The 19,571-nt window shown below is 36.3% G+C and overlaps 1 protein-coding gene across 9 annotated transcripts in view; it reads right to left on the bottom strand.

Moving 5' to 3' along the window:
• The window catches only part of LOC115223375 (transmembrane and coiled-coil domains protein 2), a 354,243-nt gene that overhangs the window by 38,909 nt on the left and 295,763 nt on the right, over positions 1-19,571 (bottom strand). For 6 of the 9 annotated variants that reach the window (XM_036512410.1, XM_036512411.1, XM_036512413.1 and 3 more), the window contains 2 exons: positions 14,555-14,634; positions 7,405-7,470 (listed from right to left, as the gene is read on the bottom strand). In XM_036512410.1, coding sequence (XP_036368303.1) covers positions 7,405-7,470; positions 14,555-14,634 — 146 coding nt within the window. The remainder of the gene's footprint in view (positions 1-7,404; positions 7,471-14,554; positions 14,635-19,571) is intronic. The other 3 variants (XM_036512416.1, XM_036512417.1, XM_036512418.1) reach the window with 1 other exon arrangement.

The following is a 19,571-nucleotide window of genomic DNA, read 5'->3' as shown; positions in this document are numbered from 1 at the left end:
CCATGCTGGCATGGGTTGGACAGTTTGACCAGAGCTGGCAAGCAGGAGAGCTGCACCAGACTCCAGTCTGATTTGGGATGGTTCCTGACATGCCAACCGCTCTGAGAGTGTAACGGGTGCTTTTACATGACACTGCACAGGCACTTTTACATGGCATATATACATTCAGTTTCTGTCAACCAGATCTGCTCACAAGGACTTGGGCTGCTCAAGGCTATAGTAGCAGACACTTGCCGAAGGTGCCACGCAGTGGGACTGAACCCAGAACCATGTTGTCAGAAAGTAAGCTTCTTACCACACACCCATGCCTGCACTTATGGTGAAAATTCTGATAGCTCATGGAAAAAACAATACGTGTGTATGTTTTGATAGATAGACTAGTTCTTCTGTGCATATGTGTGTATCTGTAGGAAGTTGTGTGTGCATAGAAGTGTGTAAGTGTAACTATGGTTGAGGAAGGAAACAACAACAAAAAAAATTATTTTAAAAACTGAAATTAAAATTAAAATGTAATTCAAACTGAAATGAAATTACAATCCACGCTCTCACTTTTTTTTGCTATTTTAGCTTGTTTTAATTGGATTGGAATTAAAATTTCAATTTAAGAAAAAAAGAAGGTAACCTATTTACTGAACAGGAATGATGGATTTACAAATTAAAATCTGCATCAAAATTTTATTGGAAATTAGAAGTGGATTAGATTACTCAAAGCTAACAATAAGTGGTTTTTGAAGTTAAGTTCATAAAAAAGCTCTCAGCATATTTCCAAGCTGTTATCACTCCTTCACAATGCACCAGCCCCCTTGCCATTAAGGTAGACACTGAAGACCATCGTGCGTTCCAGTCTATCATTTGTCCCAAAAAGTTGAGCAGAGGGTTACTGAAATGCTGCACACATCTGCTCAGGCCCAAGTAACAGGGAGCAATTTCGGTCTACCTATGACCAAATTGTGACTCTGTTACCACACTGCACCTCCTCCACTGAGGCACATCAATCAGCTTTCATTCCCTTGTGTCTTACAGCGTGTGTCTCAGCTTTGACAATGTCACTTTTATGCTTACCATTGAAGAATTGGTCAAGGGCCAATCTCACTGCAAGCACATGCCTTTCTTAAGTGCCTCTTCTAAGTTTTTAACTAAGTTTCTCTCTATTCTATTTCTTTATATTGCTAATGCCTTGCTAAACCTAATTGATTCTACTCTAATTAACCATTCTAAGGCAAAATGCCATTTGTTGTTGATGACCGACCCTGTCAATGCCCACTTGACTAATTCATTAATCCAGTTTGTATAAGCCTGGCACCCAAGAGTGATGTGTTCAGCTTCCAGTAATAGGGTCCCTGCCTACATAACCTATCTAGGTCAACTGTAGAGATCACAATTTTGTGGTCAGCGTGGCCAACAATTTTATAAAGTGAACAACTTATGCTATCTTTATTTACTGGCCAACAGTAAATTCTATGTAGCTACAACCCAGATGACCCAATGTAGTTCATCCATGTCCACAATTGGAAAATCCAGTTGGATATTTTATCGACTCAAGCAGAAATTGAACTCAGAACATGAAAATGGATGAAATACTGCTAAGCATTTTGTCTGGCGTGCTAACAACTCTGCCAGCTCACCGCCTTAATAATTATAATAATAATAATAATCCTTTCTGCTGTGGGTACAAGGCCTGAAATTTGGGGGAGAGGGATAGTTGATTACATCGACCCAGTATGCAACTGGTACATATTTTATCAACCTCAAAAGGATGAAAGGTAAAGTCGACCTCGGCAGAATTTGAACTCAGAACATAAAGACAGGCAAAAGACTGCAAAGCATTTTGACTGACATGCTAACAGTTCTGCCAGCTCACCACCTTAAATAATAATAATAGCGATAATATTAATGATGATGATGATGATGATTTCAAATTTTTGCCAAAAGGGCAGCTTAGGGGAGGAGATTAAGTTGATTACATCGACCCCAGTGCATAACTGGTATTTATTTAATCGACCCCGATAGAATGAAATACAAAGCTGACCTCGGTGGAATTCGAAACCAGAGCATAGTGATGGGCGAAATACTGCTAAGCATTTCATCCAGCATTCTAATAATTCTGCCACCTTAAATAATAATAATAATAATAATAATAATAATAATCCTTTCTACAACAGGCACAAGCCCTGAAGTTCAAGGGGAGGGGGACAGTCGATTACATCTGCCTCAGTACTCAACTAGTGTTTATTTTATCAACCCTGAAAGGATAAAAGGCAAAGTCAACCTTGACAGAATTTTAACTTAGGATGTGCAGACAGATGAAATACCCCTGAGCATTTATTTATCCTGGAATGCTAACGATTCTGCCAGCTCACCACCTTTAATAATAATTAGTATTTATGAAGATTGACAACTCTTCATGGAAGTAAATAATCAATAGGAAGAGCATGATACACTTTGTAATAAATAGAGATCAAATGGCGCAGGAGTGGCTGTGTGGTAAGTAGCTTGTTTACCAACCACATGGTTCCGGGTTCAGTCCCACTGCATGGCACCTTGAGCAAGTGTCTTCTACTATAGCCTCGGGCTGACCAAAGCCTTGTGAGTGAATTTGGTAGACGGAAATTGAAAGAAGCCCGTCGTATATATGTATATATATATATATATATATATATATATATATATGCGTGGGTGTGTTTGTGTGTCTGTGTTTGTCCCCCTAGCATTGCTTGACAACCGATGCTGGTGTGTTTACGTCCCCGTTACTTAGTGGTTCGGCAAAAGAGACCAATAGAATAAGTACTGGGCTTACAAAAGAATAAGTCCCGGGGTCGAGTTGCTCGATTAAAGGCGGTGCTCCAGCATGGCCACAGTCAAATGACTGAAACAAGTAAAAGAGAGAAAAGAGATCAACTCTTTTTATTGAATTGAACAATATTTTGACAGTAAAGGTCTTCCTCAGGTTCAAATTGAGAAGGAAAAAAAACCCCAGAAATACAGAAATTCAAAATTGGAACTGAAATATAATGCATTCCTTTTAAGACAAAATGGTATCATAAATTTTTGCTTTTTCATAACTGATAACAAAGAAACAATAAAAAGAGAATGACAAAGAAGAAAAGAAAAAAAGGAAAGAAAACACTTGATCAAAATGTTTCATGTAAATGTGATGGTATGTTCTAACCATTTCATTCATTCCTCCAGGGCATGACATTAGTAATTCACAAATATATTTATCCTCAATGCAGTGGAGTTTGAACATTTCTGAGAATCTGTATTTTCAGGTGTTCCTCAAATTTACAGCCATCTGATGAAAAACGTCTTTTGACAAGTTCTGTCCAACCACTGTTATTGTACCTGACATCATACCTGTACCCATTTGCATCTTATTTTAAATTTTTCTGTCATACAACCAGCATAAATTAAGTTCTGTTTGGTGCATTCTGCTGTGTACACCAAATGAGAATCCTCACAGGTCCCATCTTCTGTATGAATCATAACATTTCTGTTATGGTTTGTGGTGGAGTTGACAAACGTTGTTACACAATGGACAAGTCTCACCTGTCTTGCAGCCGTCTTTCAGGGAGAGCATTCAGAAACTTCTGTGAAGTTTTCATTAGGATTAGAGTTACTGCTTAACAGTTCCCTTATATTTTTAACACTGTAAGAGGCAGCTGAGGAATTATTGTTTTTGAAGCAAGTATATTTTTTTGAAATATACTGGTAACTTTCAGGCAACACTTAAAATGCCAACAAAACTTCAGTGCCAGTCTATCACTAAATAAATTCAATCATAAATCTTCCTTTGGCTGCTAAAATTAAACATGAAAGTTTTACTTCCTTGGCTAATTGTAGCTATGCCATTTGCATTTTCCTTTAATCATGATTCACTATAACTGCATTTGACACAATGGTGCACAAGAGCATCTGCATCCCCTATGTCAGTACAAATCTGTTTTATCCTCAAAAACTGGGATTTCAGATTTAGCTCAATTGTAAGATGCAGATGATTGGAGCGGCAGTGGAAAAAAAAATCTGGTATGAAAATGTGGGTCTTTGAATTAATTCTGTCACCTTCTGAAAGCTTAACTTTTGTATCCAAAACTTCAACACTAGTCTTTGAAAAAACTCCATGACAATTTTATATTGGACTTAAATCCATAGTTTTATGCAAAGCACTCACAAAAATGCAAGAAGTTAACTAAACTATCTTGCAATCCTTCTCAGACATAAGATGTCATCAGTGAACTGCGACCAGATTATTGGCTGATGACTGTGCAAGGATTTGAATGGCTCCATTTGAATGTATCTCAAATTTTCTCATGAAAACAGTGAAATTAACTGCCCTGGGAGGTATGCATGATGCATCCCTCACTGCCCTTGTCTTTCTGCATCTCTCTATTATCCCCAGCTCATAATTTGTCTCATTTCTTCTTCTACCCAAACTATTTTGGCAATCTGCCCCACCCTCATTCACCTTCTCAAACAATCATACAATCCACCCACCTCTCCCCAACTTGTACCTTGTGGGGTTACTTAGGCACCTCATCTTAGTACTTACAAATCATTTTATCTTTCTCTCTCTCTCTTACTAGGTGTAAGTAGCTATGCAGATCCCTCTGCAGAAAACTACTCTGCCACCCACCCACCCTCCCCAGTAATCCTCTATCATGTAGCTATGCCCAACCTATCTCAGGGCTCATAGTCCTACTGCAAACTGTATGGCGACCACAATAGTGCAGGTAGCACAAAAAAAGCACCCAGTCCACACTGTAAAGTGATTGGAGTTAGAAAGGACATCCAGCCATGAAGACATGCCAAAGCAGTTACTAGAGCATCAAGCAGTCTTTGGACACATTGGTTCGTCAAACTGTCCAACCCATGCCAGCATGGAACATGGATGTTGATGATGATGATGATGATGATACATATGTATATAAATATATGTATATATGGATGCGATAAATATTGATTTTGCAAAGGTCTTTGACGAGGTTGATCATGGGATAATATTGTCACAAACTACAAGGATTTGGTATAGTTGGAAAACTGGGAGAGTGGTATGACTTCTTAAAAGACATTTGTCAGTCTGTGGAAGCCAATGAAGCCCTCTCCTATGAGACATTAACTCTTTTGTTACCGTATTTCTTTTGAGATGCTCTGTGTTTCTTTCAATTACATTAAATATAACAAAGAATTTAGTAAAATAACTTAGTTATCATTAAGCTAGTGTTAGGAACGTTAATTGTGACTAAGGTTTGGTGGAAGATTTTAATTCAAAACTTTTGAAAATAAGACATTTGTACTACAGAGCCAGAGCCGGTTTCAGCCGGGTTGGTAACAAAAGGGTTAATAGTTGAGTGAAGTGCCTCAGGAAACTGGGCCATTGCTGTTTGTGGTGACTCTCAGATATGCCACCAGTTATAATGACACCCACTCTTACTAGCTATGCCAATGACACAGAAGTAGCACAAGCAAGAATTCTCTCAATGCTAACCTTCTACTCAAAGATCTGGATTCTACAGATAAATTGGCTGAAGAGAACATGCAATTTAATGCAGGAAAAACTCCACGCCCTCCTCTGTCAGCTAATTTGTGCTAACATGCACAACAAATATACTTCAGATCAAAAGTAGCAGCAACCCCAGAGTCAAACACGTGAATGGCTGGATTCGATTCTGAAAACTTATTTCCCTGATTCTTTTCTTATAAGTAAATGTTAAAGAGTGAAAAAAAACAGCAAAAAAAGATCAACATAATATATAATGAACAGACTGCCAAAGTATTTTGTAAACATAAGATATATAAATGTTATGAGACATTTTAATTCATTTATATTATCATACAAAACATTTCTTAATGTTGTATTTAAGAAATTACATTACACTTTAGTTAGAAAACAATAGAATCATGCAGACATGCACACAGTTATGTTAGGTTGATTTTCTGATACACAAGGAAGATTAAACACATACCTAATTAGTAATGTTAAATGTCTAGGATGAGTTGTTAAATTATAATTTGTCAAACTATTGACAGTATTTATTTATACATGATATTATGACTGCTTTGACATCTCAGTGGGTTACTCTTAAATGTGTACAGAGTACAAAGAGTTCAAACTGTGAACCTTCATTTCTAAACTAAGGGTAATAATATCACCTGTTACATGCATCACTGGCCTAAATGATACGAGTGTTATTAATTTGCAGGGGAAAAAATACTCAGTACATGTAGTAGAGTATGTATCTACATCTGTTCCAATCTGATGGTTTATACTTTCAGTCCTTGCCTCTGTGCTTTACTCGAGCAACAGAAAACCAATCAGTTCATTCATCTCTTTGTCCTCTTAATAAACGCATGAGGTGCAGAACACACAGAGTGGATTACCTTCAGTTACACATACACGACATTTATGGTTTGGTCAGACAAGAAAAGCAGCTGTACTCACGACTAGTTTCACAGGTGTACCAAGACCGGTTCATGTAAGTGAGAGGAAGAATCCACAACTCATAGGTTATCTCCAGATTTAAATGTTTGTATTAGAGTGGATTCTGCTAAAAGTACCTACCTAAGGGCCAGATGGTGACATTAAACAAGGTAATAGATTATGTCTGCCACCTGAGATCAAATACAGTCCATTCAAGATATTCCATTTCACTGGGTCGATTCAAGGCTAGAACAGAAGGTACTTGCCCAAGTGGCTGCACCAGTGAGATTCAAGCTAGCTATATGATATTAAAACTAACCGTTTCCATGACAACTGAAAGTTTAGATGTTTTAGCAGTTGTTCTTACAATTGAAAATTTAATTTCCAGATGATTAATTCAGAGATGTGAATTTATAATTAATAATCGTCACAAATCTCAATCAATGTACTAGTAAAACAGAAAGAAAATCATAAAACATCCCTTAAAGCATTTTCCAACCTTTAGCTGCTATTTTGATTAAAAACACAGTTTTTGCTTATACACAATAAAATTTAATTTCAATTATTACTAAAGTTTTACAAAAGAAAAAATGGAGAGACTCTGATTTGAGTTTGATATCTTCTTATATAATATAAATGCTAAGTAATCCTACAATGATGCAAAATGGTGAGACAGATATATTTCAAAACTAAGAATGGCCATTGCTTTCAATTTAAAAGATCTTCTAACAAAATGGAGCAAGACAAAAATACGGATCATAGAAAAGAAAGAAAAAGAAAAGAAAAAGCACCAAGATAGCAAATTTAGGAAGAAAAAAAAAATATTGCAGAAAATATATGCTTTGTATGTGTGGCTAAACAAGACACGTAGATACAGACAGACAGACACTGGTTTCTAAGAGGAGCAGATGAAATATACTTACCTTTCATTGATTGTGAACTAAATTCTATAAAGGATGACTTAGCAAAATTTCTAGACTGACACTTACCATAATTATGTGCTTTTGGTCCAGATATTTTCCTTGGTAATCTCTGCTGAACAGGGACCAGCATTTCTAAAAAACAGTGACACTACTCCTAAGCACAGTTGAGAGAGATTCTAAACAGGATGTTTTTTTTTTTTTCTTTTCTACTGAAAAAGGGAACCGCTAAATTTCCATAGAATCAATACACAATAACAAAAAAAAAATGCAAATAGAGATCAGAAATAGCATCTTAAAGCCAACTTCAACACAAATAACAAAATATCTGACCCTTAAATAATCGCAGTGAAGTCTTATATTTTGTAAGAAAGATATATTCTAATCTAATTTTATATACAAATCATATTTTCCAAATTGTTAAAAATAAATATAGCAAGGTAAGATGGAAAAACATTTAAGGTATGTTACAGAGCCAACCTGAGACCACATCTAATTTTATGATACAATACCACCTGTTTTAAAGTACTCTGCTTAAATCATAAACTTTATGTCAGAAACTTGAAACCTTTAGCATTCAGATTATTCTGGCAAATATAATGCTTATTTATTTCAATTGAATTAGTCGTGCATGCATTATGTCGTACTTTGAGATTTCAATGACATGATTGCTTATTTCATCATCATCATCATCGTTTAACATCCGTTCTCCATGCTAGCATGGGTTGGACGGTTCGACCGGGGATCTGGGAAACCAGAAGGCTGCACCGAGCTCCAGTCTTGATCTGGCAGTGTTTCTACAGCTGGATGCCCTTCCTAACGCCAACCACTCTATGAGTGTAGTGGGTGCTTTTTACGTGCCAGGCGAGGCTGGCAGCGGCCACGATCGGATTGGTGCTTTTTACGTGCCACCGGCACAGGTGCCAGGCGAGGCTGGCAGCGGCCATGATCGGATTGGTGCTTTTTACGTGCCACCGGCACGGAAGGCAGTCAAAGCGGCGCTGGCATCGGCCACGTTCAGATGGTGCTTTTTACGTAGGGGCCAGATCTGGTCAGTTTGAACATAAAACTGATGGAATACTTTGGCCAGATATGGCCAGTTTAACCCTTTTGTTACTGTATTTATTTTGAGATGCTCTGTGTTTTTTTCAATTACATTAAATATAACAAAGAATTTAGTAAAATAACTTAGTTATCATTCAGCTAGTGTTAGGAACATAAATTGTGACTAAGGTTTGGTGGAAGATCTTAATTCAAAACTTACTACAGAGCCAGAGGCGGTTTCAGCCGGGTTGGCATCAAAAGGGTTAAATGTTAAAAGGGTTAAGTAATATCCTAAACACTAGCTTAAAATTACAAAAAAAAACAAAAAAAAGTTATTTTATTAATTCTCTCTAAACTGATTATTTTCAAAACCCATTGAAACAAACTTAGGATTTATTTCATTACAAAATATGATCAGGAAAGGATCAAAGAAAATTGATGTCATAATGGCTTTAAGATGCTGAAATACTGATGGAATATCTATTGGGGTAGACTCAATTGTGCTTGTCTCAATTAGTCTGAGTGACAGATTCGATTTTTACTTCAAAGCTAAGTCATTACCATTTTTGTTAATATAAAAATAACTGTTTCACCAAAAACCCAACATTATTAGTGCAAGAAAATAAACACAAAATAACTAAAAAAAAAAAAAAATGTTATATACAAACTAGATTACAACTTCCTTTTGTGTATCAAAGAAACTTTAGGTCAAACAAAATTACTGATTATTAGTGTAATTTAAAAGGCACACTCGAATACAATAAGAATTATAACTGAATGTGTGATTAAGTTGACAAATTAGTAGTGACATGGTTCTCAAATTACATATAAACAGTTCCCCCAAAGGATGACACAGCTCCTAGTTGTAAGCAGTAAAGATCCCAAATTTTCAGTGTTGCCATTATTCATCAGCAAATACTAAATGGTGACCAATTAAGAAAAATAAACAAGGATAATACTCTCCTACCTACAAAATAATCTCTCTTTACTCTCTTTTAATTGTTTCAGTCATTTGACTGCAGCCATGCTGGAGCACCGCCTTTAGTCGAGCAAATCGACCCCGGGACTTATTCTTTGTAAGTCCAGTACTTCATCCTGAGACTGTGAGAAAATATAAGCCTATGAATAGTGGCCGCTGGAACACCCAAACTCCCCTTGATAATGAATCAACAGCATTTCCTGAAAGCAACTCTGCACTTACAGCAAAGGAGCTACAACACTACAGCACTTGTGAATGGAGGGCATTTTACAGAACCGGCCAGAGGTTCAGCTTTTTACTGTAGTGGTAACTGTGAGGAGGTGTGGTTTTTGCACTGAAAGCACCTGTAGTCTCAGGTCTGGAAGAACTTCAATGTGAAGTTAGTGAGTCTTATGTACATGAGTCTTCCACTGATCAAGGACCTTCATGTGACTCCTGTTAGTGTGTGTGCTCCATGTGATTGTCTGAAACTGAAGAGTTTTCCTTCTACATATAGGGACTTAAAAGAATGGATAAAAAAAAGGCCAGGTATTCAATCAAAATATTTGCATCAATACCTGGCCAGATATTTATTTATTTTGTCAGAGGAGGATAAAACCTTATTACTCCACAAATTTCTTCAAGAGTCAGTCCAATTATATGTACCCCTCTAAGATAAATTTTTTTTTTAAATAGCTCCTTTGTATGAAGAAAACTTTAATTCTCCAAGCTACCCAGACAAAAATGAAACTAATTTCGGAGGGAAAACGTAAAGTAAAGTGATTTTTTTTCCCCTGAAACTCTGCATCCTGGATTACTGATTTAAAGAGGAATGAAAAAGCTATTTTGTTTTAATATAATACTTTTCTGTTGGTTAAATGTTTTTCCTTTCTCTCTTACACATCACATCTTTTACTTTTTTCAATCATAGGACTATATATAAGATTCATCAACTCCACCCCCTTGTGACGTACCTGGTCAGCTTAGTTCATCACACATATATACACACATATGTATGTGACTATATATATATATATATATATATATATATATATATGTTTGTCCATGTATATAATTACACATGCACATATACATACATATACACATACATATATACACATGCACATAGACAAAAACATATACACTTACTTGTACATGTGTAATAAATGTATAAATGTAGGTTTATACACAAACACATAGGCAAGTAGTGAGTGAAAACAGTAGAAAGTTACAAAGTGTTAATATACAGGTTTATATTTATTATTCTCCTTGTTTATTTTATATTATTTGACTAAAACATCTGCTACAAAGTTGAAGTAATATTTTTTTAGTTTTATTATATTTACTATTTTTATTTCTTTACCAATTTGATTTACTTCTTTATTGTATAAATCTAAATAGCTTCAAATTATTTCAGTTATATTTTTCAAACAATAAACTGAAAACCATTTTAATCCAGAATATTAGATAACAACAACAGCAACAACAATAATCTTGCATTTGAAATAATTAACTAATTAATTTCACAACCACAGAATCATCTATAATATTGTTCAATTATTATAGTACTCTTTTACTCTTTTACTTGTTTCAGTCATTTGACTGCGGCCATGCTGGAGCACCGCCTTTAGTCGAGCAAATCGACCCCGGGACTTATTCTTTGTAAGCCCAGTACTTATTCTATCAGTCTCTTTTGCCGAACCGCTAAGTAACGGGGACATAAACATACCAGCATCTGTTGTCAAGAGATGTTGGGGGGGACAAACACAGACACCCAAACACACACACACACACACATATATATATATACATATATACGACGGGCTTCTTTCAGTTTCCGTCTACCAAATCCACTCACAAGGGTTTGGTCGGCCCGAGGCTATAGTAGAAGACACTTACCCAAGGTGCCACGCAATGGGACTGAACCCGGAACCATGTGGTTGGTAAGCAAGCTACTTACCACACAGCCACTCCTGCGCCTATTATATATATATATATATACATACACACATACACACACATACATACATTGGAACCTCGAGTATAGAGCTGAAATGGCTTCTACAAAGCAATCATTTGTAACTCTGCTAATTAGCCAATTTGTATATACGTGTGTGTGTGTGTGAGTGTGTTTGTGTTGTGTACATACACCTAAGCTTTTTGTGCTCTCATATAACAATCTGTATTAATTCTAATAACATGAAATCTAATGATCAAAATTATTTGTGTATTTAGTCTAAAGTCTATTTAAGGATTTGAATAGGAATTCTAATTTTAGAATTAAGGGTAATGAAAAAATTGCAAGCAGATTAATGGATTGTGTAATACCAGCTGATTTTGAAAGATCTATTATTTCTATAAGAGAGAAACAAAAGCTAATTGTAAAGTTGAATAAATGGAGGAAAAAAATAATGTAGAGAGAAAGAAGGGAGAAGAAGAAATGTGAATTAGAGTTTGGAAATGTTCCATGGAACCATGCTTCAATAGAAATGAAAGGAAACAAAATTTCAAGTCACACTTTCAAACATAACCAAGAACGCAAGAATCAAATGTATCAAAAACGGAAAGATGTATGTATGCGTATGTATCTAGAAATGTATGAGTATGTGCTTGTGTGTGAGCATGTGGAAGCACGTATGTATCTATAATTCTGTGTGTGTGTGTGTGTGTGTGTGTGTGTGTGTGTTCTCCACTTGAACAATTGCAAGTTGATAGCTATGAGAAGAACATGTGCAGTGGGAGCAATCTACCTCTGCAACCCTACAGTCCAATGAGGAAGGATTGGCTACAGTGGTTAGCAGAGTACCTGAAAGAATGGATAATAAAGTGGGTGCTGAGAAGAACAGGAATGAAGGAGTTGGGGAGGGCCTAAATGGGGGAAGCATGAGATTAAGATGCTCCAGAGAGTAGAGGCTATTATAGGAAGGAGAGTCAGAGAGAGATGTCAGCACTTCTGCGGAACAAAGGTTGGAGTGAGTGTGTTGGCAAGTAAATATATGCCAATCGGTCAAGCAACCTTTCTTTGCATATGGGGCACTCAATACCCCACTGTGCGTACATTTGTTTGTTTATAAGTGTGTGTGGGGCATAGCGATTTTAGCCTTATTATCATTTTAACATTCTCTTTTCTGTGCTTGCATGGGTCCAATGGAACTTGTTGAGGAAGATTTCTCTGTGTTGCTAATCTTCACCTAGTTCCTAATGAGGTAATACTGCTTGATAGCTTGACAAGTTTTCATGAAAGATTGGAAGTTAACATCACTGCTTGTATAACAGTGATGCTTCTTTACAACTACTGTGCAATGTCAAGACATGTAAGATACACCAATGCACACACATGCACAAACGTGTGCATGTGTGTATGCATACATATATGATGGACTTCTTTCAGTTTCTTATTTCCTTATTGCCCACAAGGGGCTAAACATAGAGGGGACAAACAAGGACAGAAAAAGGGATTGAGTCGATTACATAGACCCCAGTGCGTAACTGGTACTTATTTTATCGACCCCGAAAGGATGAAAGGCAAAGTTGTCCTCGGCGGAATTTGAACTCAGAACGAAACAGCAGACGAAATACCGCCAAGCATTATGCCCGGTGTGCTAACATTTCTGCCAGCTCACCGCCTTCTTTCTGTTTCTGTCAACCCAATCCACTTGCAAGGCCTAAGCCAGCTTGCGGATATTGTAGAAGTCGTAGTGTCATGCAAGGGAAGAGATTCCAAAACAACATGGCTGAGAAGCAAACTCCTTGACCACACAGTCATATCGTTATATATAAAAGAAAGGTTGTGTGGTGTCTGTCTCCTACGATTTAGATTCCTAACTACTCCCACATTTTAGATTCCTAACTACTCCCACATTATAGTCGTAATTCATATCGAGCCCTTCTGGGTATTAGCGCGCATCTACGATGAGTCTATGATTTAAAAAAAAATTTACCATCATTTTTTTCCATTTGAATGCATTTTTTCGCTATTATATAAGGGAAGTAACTCTCTAAAAATGTCTACGATGAGTCAACGATTTAAAAAAAATTTACCATCATTTTTTTTTCCATTTTTTGCTATTTTTTGGCTATAACTCTCTAAAAATGCTTATATAGTTATTTCCCTTACAAACCCGAGCAACGCCGGGCGATACTGCTAGTCTAGCAATATATATATCATGACTCCAACCATACTATTGAATGTTCTTATACCTCCATTGGTCACTAAGTGCTTCACATTGGTTTACCTTTCAGGTGATGCCTCTTCACTGGTTAAGCAGGTAGGCTAACGTCCCCCACCAACAGAACACCGGTCCGTCACAGGGTTGCTCATTAGGAGCTAAGTGGACTGGGGCAATAGGAAGTGCTTTGCTCAAGGATACAGTGTACAGCAAATCTGGATATTGTATTCTAATTAGTAGATAACATGGTATAAATTATGATTTTTTTATGTTAGCAGTTAACATCATAAAAGCTATTGTTGTATACCTGTTAACAGTCACCATAGTAAAATCAACTATTATATTTCTGTTAGTCGTTAACATAGTAAAAACGCTATTACCATATTTCAGTAATTAACATGAGAAAAACTGTTATATTTCTGTTAACGATAAACATAGTAAAAAAAGCTATTACCATATTTCTTTCAGTAGTTAAAATGATAAAATCAACAATTATATTTCTGTTAGTCGTTAACATGGTAAAAAAGCTATTACCATATTTCAGTAATCAACATGATAAAAACTCTATTGTTACCGCATTTTTGTAATCAGTTAACATGGTTAAGAACTTGTGTTTCTGTTAGAAGCTGTCATGGTAAAAATTATATTACCATACAGTTAACATGGAAAGATTGAGTAGTAATAAAAGAGAAATATAAAACAAACAAAAAACTTAAAAACTCTAAAATGCATTCATTAAATATGATGAAAAAAATAGATACGAGTATTTTTCTCTTTGAGAGGACACAAGTCCTTGGAGTAGCCGTAGGCATTCCTTTTATCTGAACATAACAAGATAGATATTTACAGGCAAAGAAAGCAAAAACAGGGAAGTCCCTCTACCATAAGCACCAGGAAACAAAAGTAGAAACAAAAACAAAAAAAAACCAGCAACTGACCAATCCACTGACATTGTTGCTTTGGCCATGTAGAGACATGGTTTCTGTAAACATATACCCACCCACCCACCCCAGCAGGATGGACAAAATGGAGCGAAACCAATACTTACCAAGTTGACTGATATTATCAGCACTTCCAAAGCGATTCTTTATTAGATGAGCAAATTCACGGGGCTTGGATACTAATGACCTGTACAAAAAAAAAAAAAACATCGTCTTCATCACCACAAGGTATTAGCACAAAATAGCAAAAAAATTCTTGTTAACTCTTCTATTACCCTGTCAAATGCGATGCTTATTTATTTACATTATTTTGAATTAGGCAGGGATGATCTCATAGCTCCGAGATTTCAATGATGTGATTGTGTATCTTTTGAATGACATTGTGAGGCAGGTGTGAGAAGCTGGATCAGGCTGGTTTGGACATAAAACATAGAACATCTAAGATGGATGTGGCCGGCTTTAAATGCTAAATGGTTAAGAGAGGTTTTCTGAAAGGTGAAAATTAATTATGAAAGGAGTTGAGAACAGAGAAGGTTTCAAGGTATTTTGATGAACCTGTGGAATATACTACAGCCAGAGCTGCATCACAACCACAACCACTACTACTACAGTAACAATACAGTTTTTAAAAAATACTAATATCTTGTCTTATTTCTTAGTCCCTGTCTCCAGGTCAGTCCTGATGCAGCAGATGAATGGTCAAGACTTTTTCCATCTGTGGCTAAACCATCTTTTTTCAACCACAACGAATCTGGGAGTATGGCCAAGATACACACACACACATATACATGCATGTGTATATATATATATATATATACATATACATATATACATACATAAAAACATATATACATATATATATACATACATACATATAAACATATATATAAACATACATACATATATATATATACATATATATAAACATACATACATATATATATATATACATATATATATATATATAAACATACATACATATATATATACATATATATAAACATACATACGTATATAATAAACATCATACATATATAAACATACATACATATATATAAACATACATACATATATATAAACATACATACATATATATACATATATATAAACATACATACATATATATACATATATATAAACATACATATACATATATATAATATATATATATACTATATAATAATAATATAACATATATAATATATATACATACATACAATATATATACATATATATAAACATAAACATATATACATATATAAACATACATACATAATACATATATATATAAACATACATACATATAAATATATATAAACATACATACATATAAACATACATACATATAAACATACATACATATAAACATATATATAAACATACATACATATAACATATATATAAACATACGTACATATATATATATACATATATATAAACATACATACATACATATATAAACATACATACATATATATATACATATATATGAACATACATACATATATATATACATATATATAAACATACATACATATATATAAACATACATACACATATATATACATATATATAAACATACATACATATATATATATATATATACATACATATACATACATACATATATACATACATACATATGTATGTATGTAGTATGTATGTATGTATGTATGTATGTATGTATGTATGTATATGTGTGTACAGGTATATATAGATGAGAGTATTGTAGTTCGCTTCAAGCAAACACACACACACACATATACATATATGTCGTTACTTGACTGAGAACTTCAACTGCTGCTGCTTATAGTTGTTTAGAGAGCAAGAGAGGGAAAGGGGGAGAGAGAGAGAGAGAGAGAAGACTATGAGATGACAGAGAATGTGAATATTTTCCTTAAGAGGAGAGAACCACTTCAGGGCTTATATTTTATCTTTTGGTTGGCAATGCCAGCTCCTGTCAAACTGTTCAGCCCATCCATGCCAACATGGAAAATAGTAGTGATGATGATTTTATTTATATATATGGACACTGTGTAAGACCGTTGAGGCAAGTGAAAATCAAAACAAATCAAAATAGATGAACATCAATGGAATCTGTATCTTGGGGGTACCAGTGCGGTGGCACACAAGAGAACCATCCGAACGTGGCCGTAGCCAGCCACATTCGGGCATCGACCGCCTCCGTGCTGTGGGCACGTAACAAACACCATCCGATCATGGCCGTTCGCCAGCCTCATCTGGCACCTGTGTCGGTGGCACATTAAAAAACCTTCCGAAGACCCGGCAAGACTAGTCAGTCCACCTGTGCATACCTTCCTTCTTGTGACACTTGTGAAGACCTGTTGAGGCAAGTGAAAATCAAAACAAATCAAAATAGATGAACATCAATGGAATCTGTATCTTTGTGGTACCAGTGCCGGTGGCACACACTTTGTGGTACCAGTGCCGGTGGCACACAAGAGAACCATCCGAACGTGGCCGTAGCCAGTTCCGCATCGACCGGCCTCGTGCTGTGGCACGTAACAAACACCATCCGATCATGGCCGTTCGCCAGCCTCATCTGGCACCTGTGTCGGTGGCACATAAAAAACACCTTCCGAAGACCCGGCAAGACTAGTCAGTCCACCTGTGCATACCTTCCTTCTTGTGACACTTGTGAAGACCGGTTGAGGCAAGTGAAAATCAAATCAAATCAAATCAAAATAGACAAAATAGATGAACATCAATGGAATTTGTATCTTGTGGTACCAGTGCCTGTGGTACCAGTGCCTGTGGCACACAAGAAATCCATCAGTGCTGTAGTCAGTGCGGTGGGCACATGACAAACACCATCCGATCGTGGCCGTTCGCCAGCCTCAACTAGCACCTGTGTCGGTGGCACATAAAAACACATCCGAAGACCCGGCAAGACTAGTCAGGCCATAACCCATGGCCCCTACCTGGGACGTAGTCAGTCCACCTGTGCATACCTTCCTTCTTGTGACACTTGTGAAGACCTGTTGAGGCAAGTGAAAATCAAAACAATCAAAATAGATGAACATCAATGGAATTTGTATCTTTGTGGTACCAGTGCCGGTGGCACGTGGCACATAAGAAAACATCCGAACGTGGCCGTAGCCAGTACCGCATCGACTGGCCTCTGTGCTGTGGGCACGTAACAAGCACCATCCGATCGTGGCCGTTTGCCAGTCTCATCTGGCACCTGTGTCGGTGGCACATAAAAACACCATCCGAGCGTGGCCGTCTGCCAGCCTCGTCTGGCACCTGTGTCGGTGGCACATAAAAACACCATCCGAGCGTGGCCGTCTGCCAGCGTCGTCTGGCACCTTGTGTCGGTGGCACATAAAAAACACCATCCGAGCGTGGCGTCTGCCAGCCTCGTCTGGCACCTGTGTCGGTGGCAATAAAATCACCCACTACACTCTCGGAGTGGTTGGCGTTAGGAAGGGCATCCAGCTGTAGAAACAACTGCCAGATCTGACTGGACTGGTGCAGCTTTCGGGCTCCCCAGACCCCAGTTGAACCGTCCAACCCATGCTAGCATGGAAAGCGGATGTTAATGATGATGATGATTGATGATGATGATGATATATATATATATATATATATGTGTGTGGTGCACGCACACACATACATAAATGTGTGTGTATATATATATATATATATAACAGTTCAATTTGGATATGAACTTTGTAATTTGTTTTTGAAGGAAAGGCAGATGGCTTAGTGGTTATGGTGTTGGACTCATGGTTGAAAGATGGTGGTTTCAGTTCCTGGACCAGACAATGTAATGTGTTCTCGAGTAAAAGACTTCATTTTACACTGCTCCTACCCCCTCAGCTAGTAAAAAATGAGTAATCTTGTGGTGAACTGACGTACCATCCAAAAAGGAATGAATATATATATTATATATATATATATATATATATAATTATAACAATGAGGGTCTTTGCAGCAAGTTGCTAGACCACATATCGAAAGTATTAGAAATAGCAGCCAGAGGACAACGTAGACGGGAACATATTTTTGTAGTAAAAGAAATAACAGTCATCTGGCTGCTATTTCTAATACTTTTGGTATGTGGTTTAGCAACTTGCTGCAAAGACCCTCATTGTTATAATTAGATATAATTTTACCGAATATGGTCCTTTTCCATACCGAAATACTACTTGGTGAAATTTTTTAATTTTATTAAATTAATTATATTTCACCCTTTATCTGTACTGTACACATATATATATATATATTATATATATACAACTTGTAAATAAGGGCAAACGAAAAAATTTCTAATGCCAAAAATGCCAAAATTGGACATATTGTCCATAACCATATAATTTTTCACAGTACGCATGCTACTTGAAAAAAAGGGTGACAGAAATTTCTAGAAAATTACATTATTACCATTATAAATTCCATTATATATATATACATATATATATATATATATATAGGAGAGTATTGTGTATTGATTATAAAGAATAAAAAGTTTTGAATGGTACAACAACGCACTAGAATACAGACAATGGGCTGTGTATACCTGTTGTAATTTAGTCATCCATAGTATGATATGATATTTCGGAATGAAATTCCTTCTTCAGAAATTCTTTGATGGAGTCGCTGCTATAATCGGTTTTCCAATGGCTTTTCTTTTTTATTTGTTTTTTTTTTTTTGGAGGTGTCCCAATAGTGGTCTCATGAAGCCCCTTCCGGAATTCCTCATGAGAAAAGCCGTTGGAAAACCGATAATAGCAGCGACTCCATCTAAGAATATCTGAAGAAGGAATTTTATTCCGAAATATCATATCAGACTATGGATGACTAAATTACAACAGGTATACACAGCCCATTGTTTGTATTATAGTACATTTGTCCCCCTAGCATTGCTTGATGTTGGTGTGTTTATGTCCCCCTTACTTAGCGGTTCGGCAAAAGAGACCGATAGAATAAATACTGGGCTTACAAAAGAATAAGTCCCGGGGTCAAGTTGCTCGATTAAAAGGTGGTGCTCCAGCTTGGCCGCAGTCAAATGACTGAAACAAGTAAAAGAGTAAAAGAGTATATAATAAACTAGCGATGCTGGCCTTATGCTCCTTACAGAGTAATGTGGACTAACCAGTT

The sequence above is a fragment of the Octopus sinensis genome, linkage group LG23 (assembly GCF_006345805.1).
Source record: "Octopus sinensis linkage group LG23, ASM634580v1, whole genome shotgun sequence".
NCBI classification, from domain to species: Eukaryota; Metazoa; Mollusca; class Cephalopoda; order Octopoda; family Octopodidae; genus Octopus; species Octopus sinensis.
Note: the sequence above shows the minus strand (reverse complement) of the source record. Positions and strands in the feature narration are given on the sequence as shown.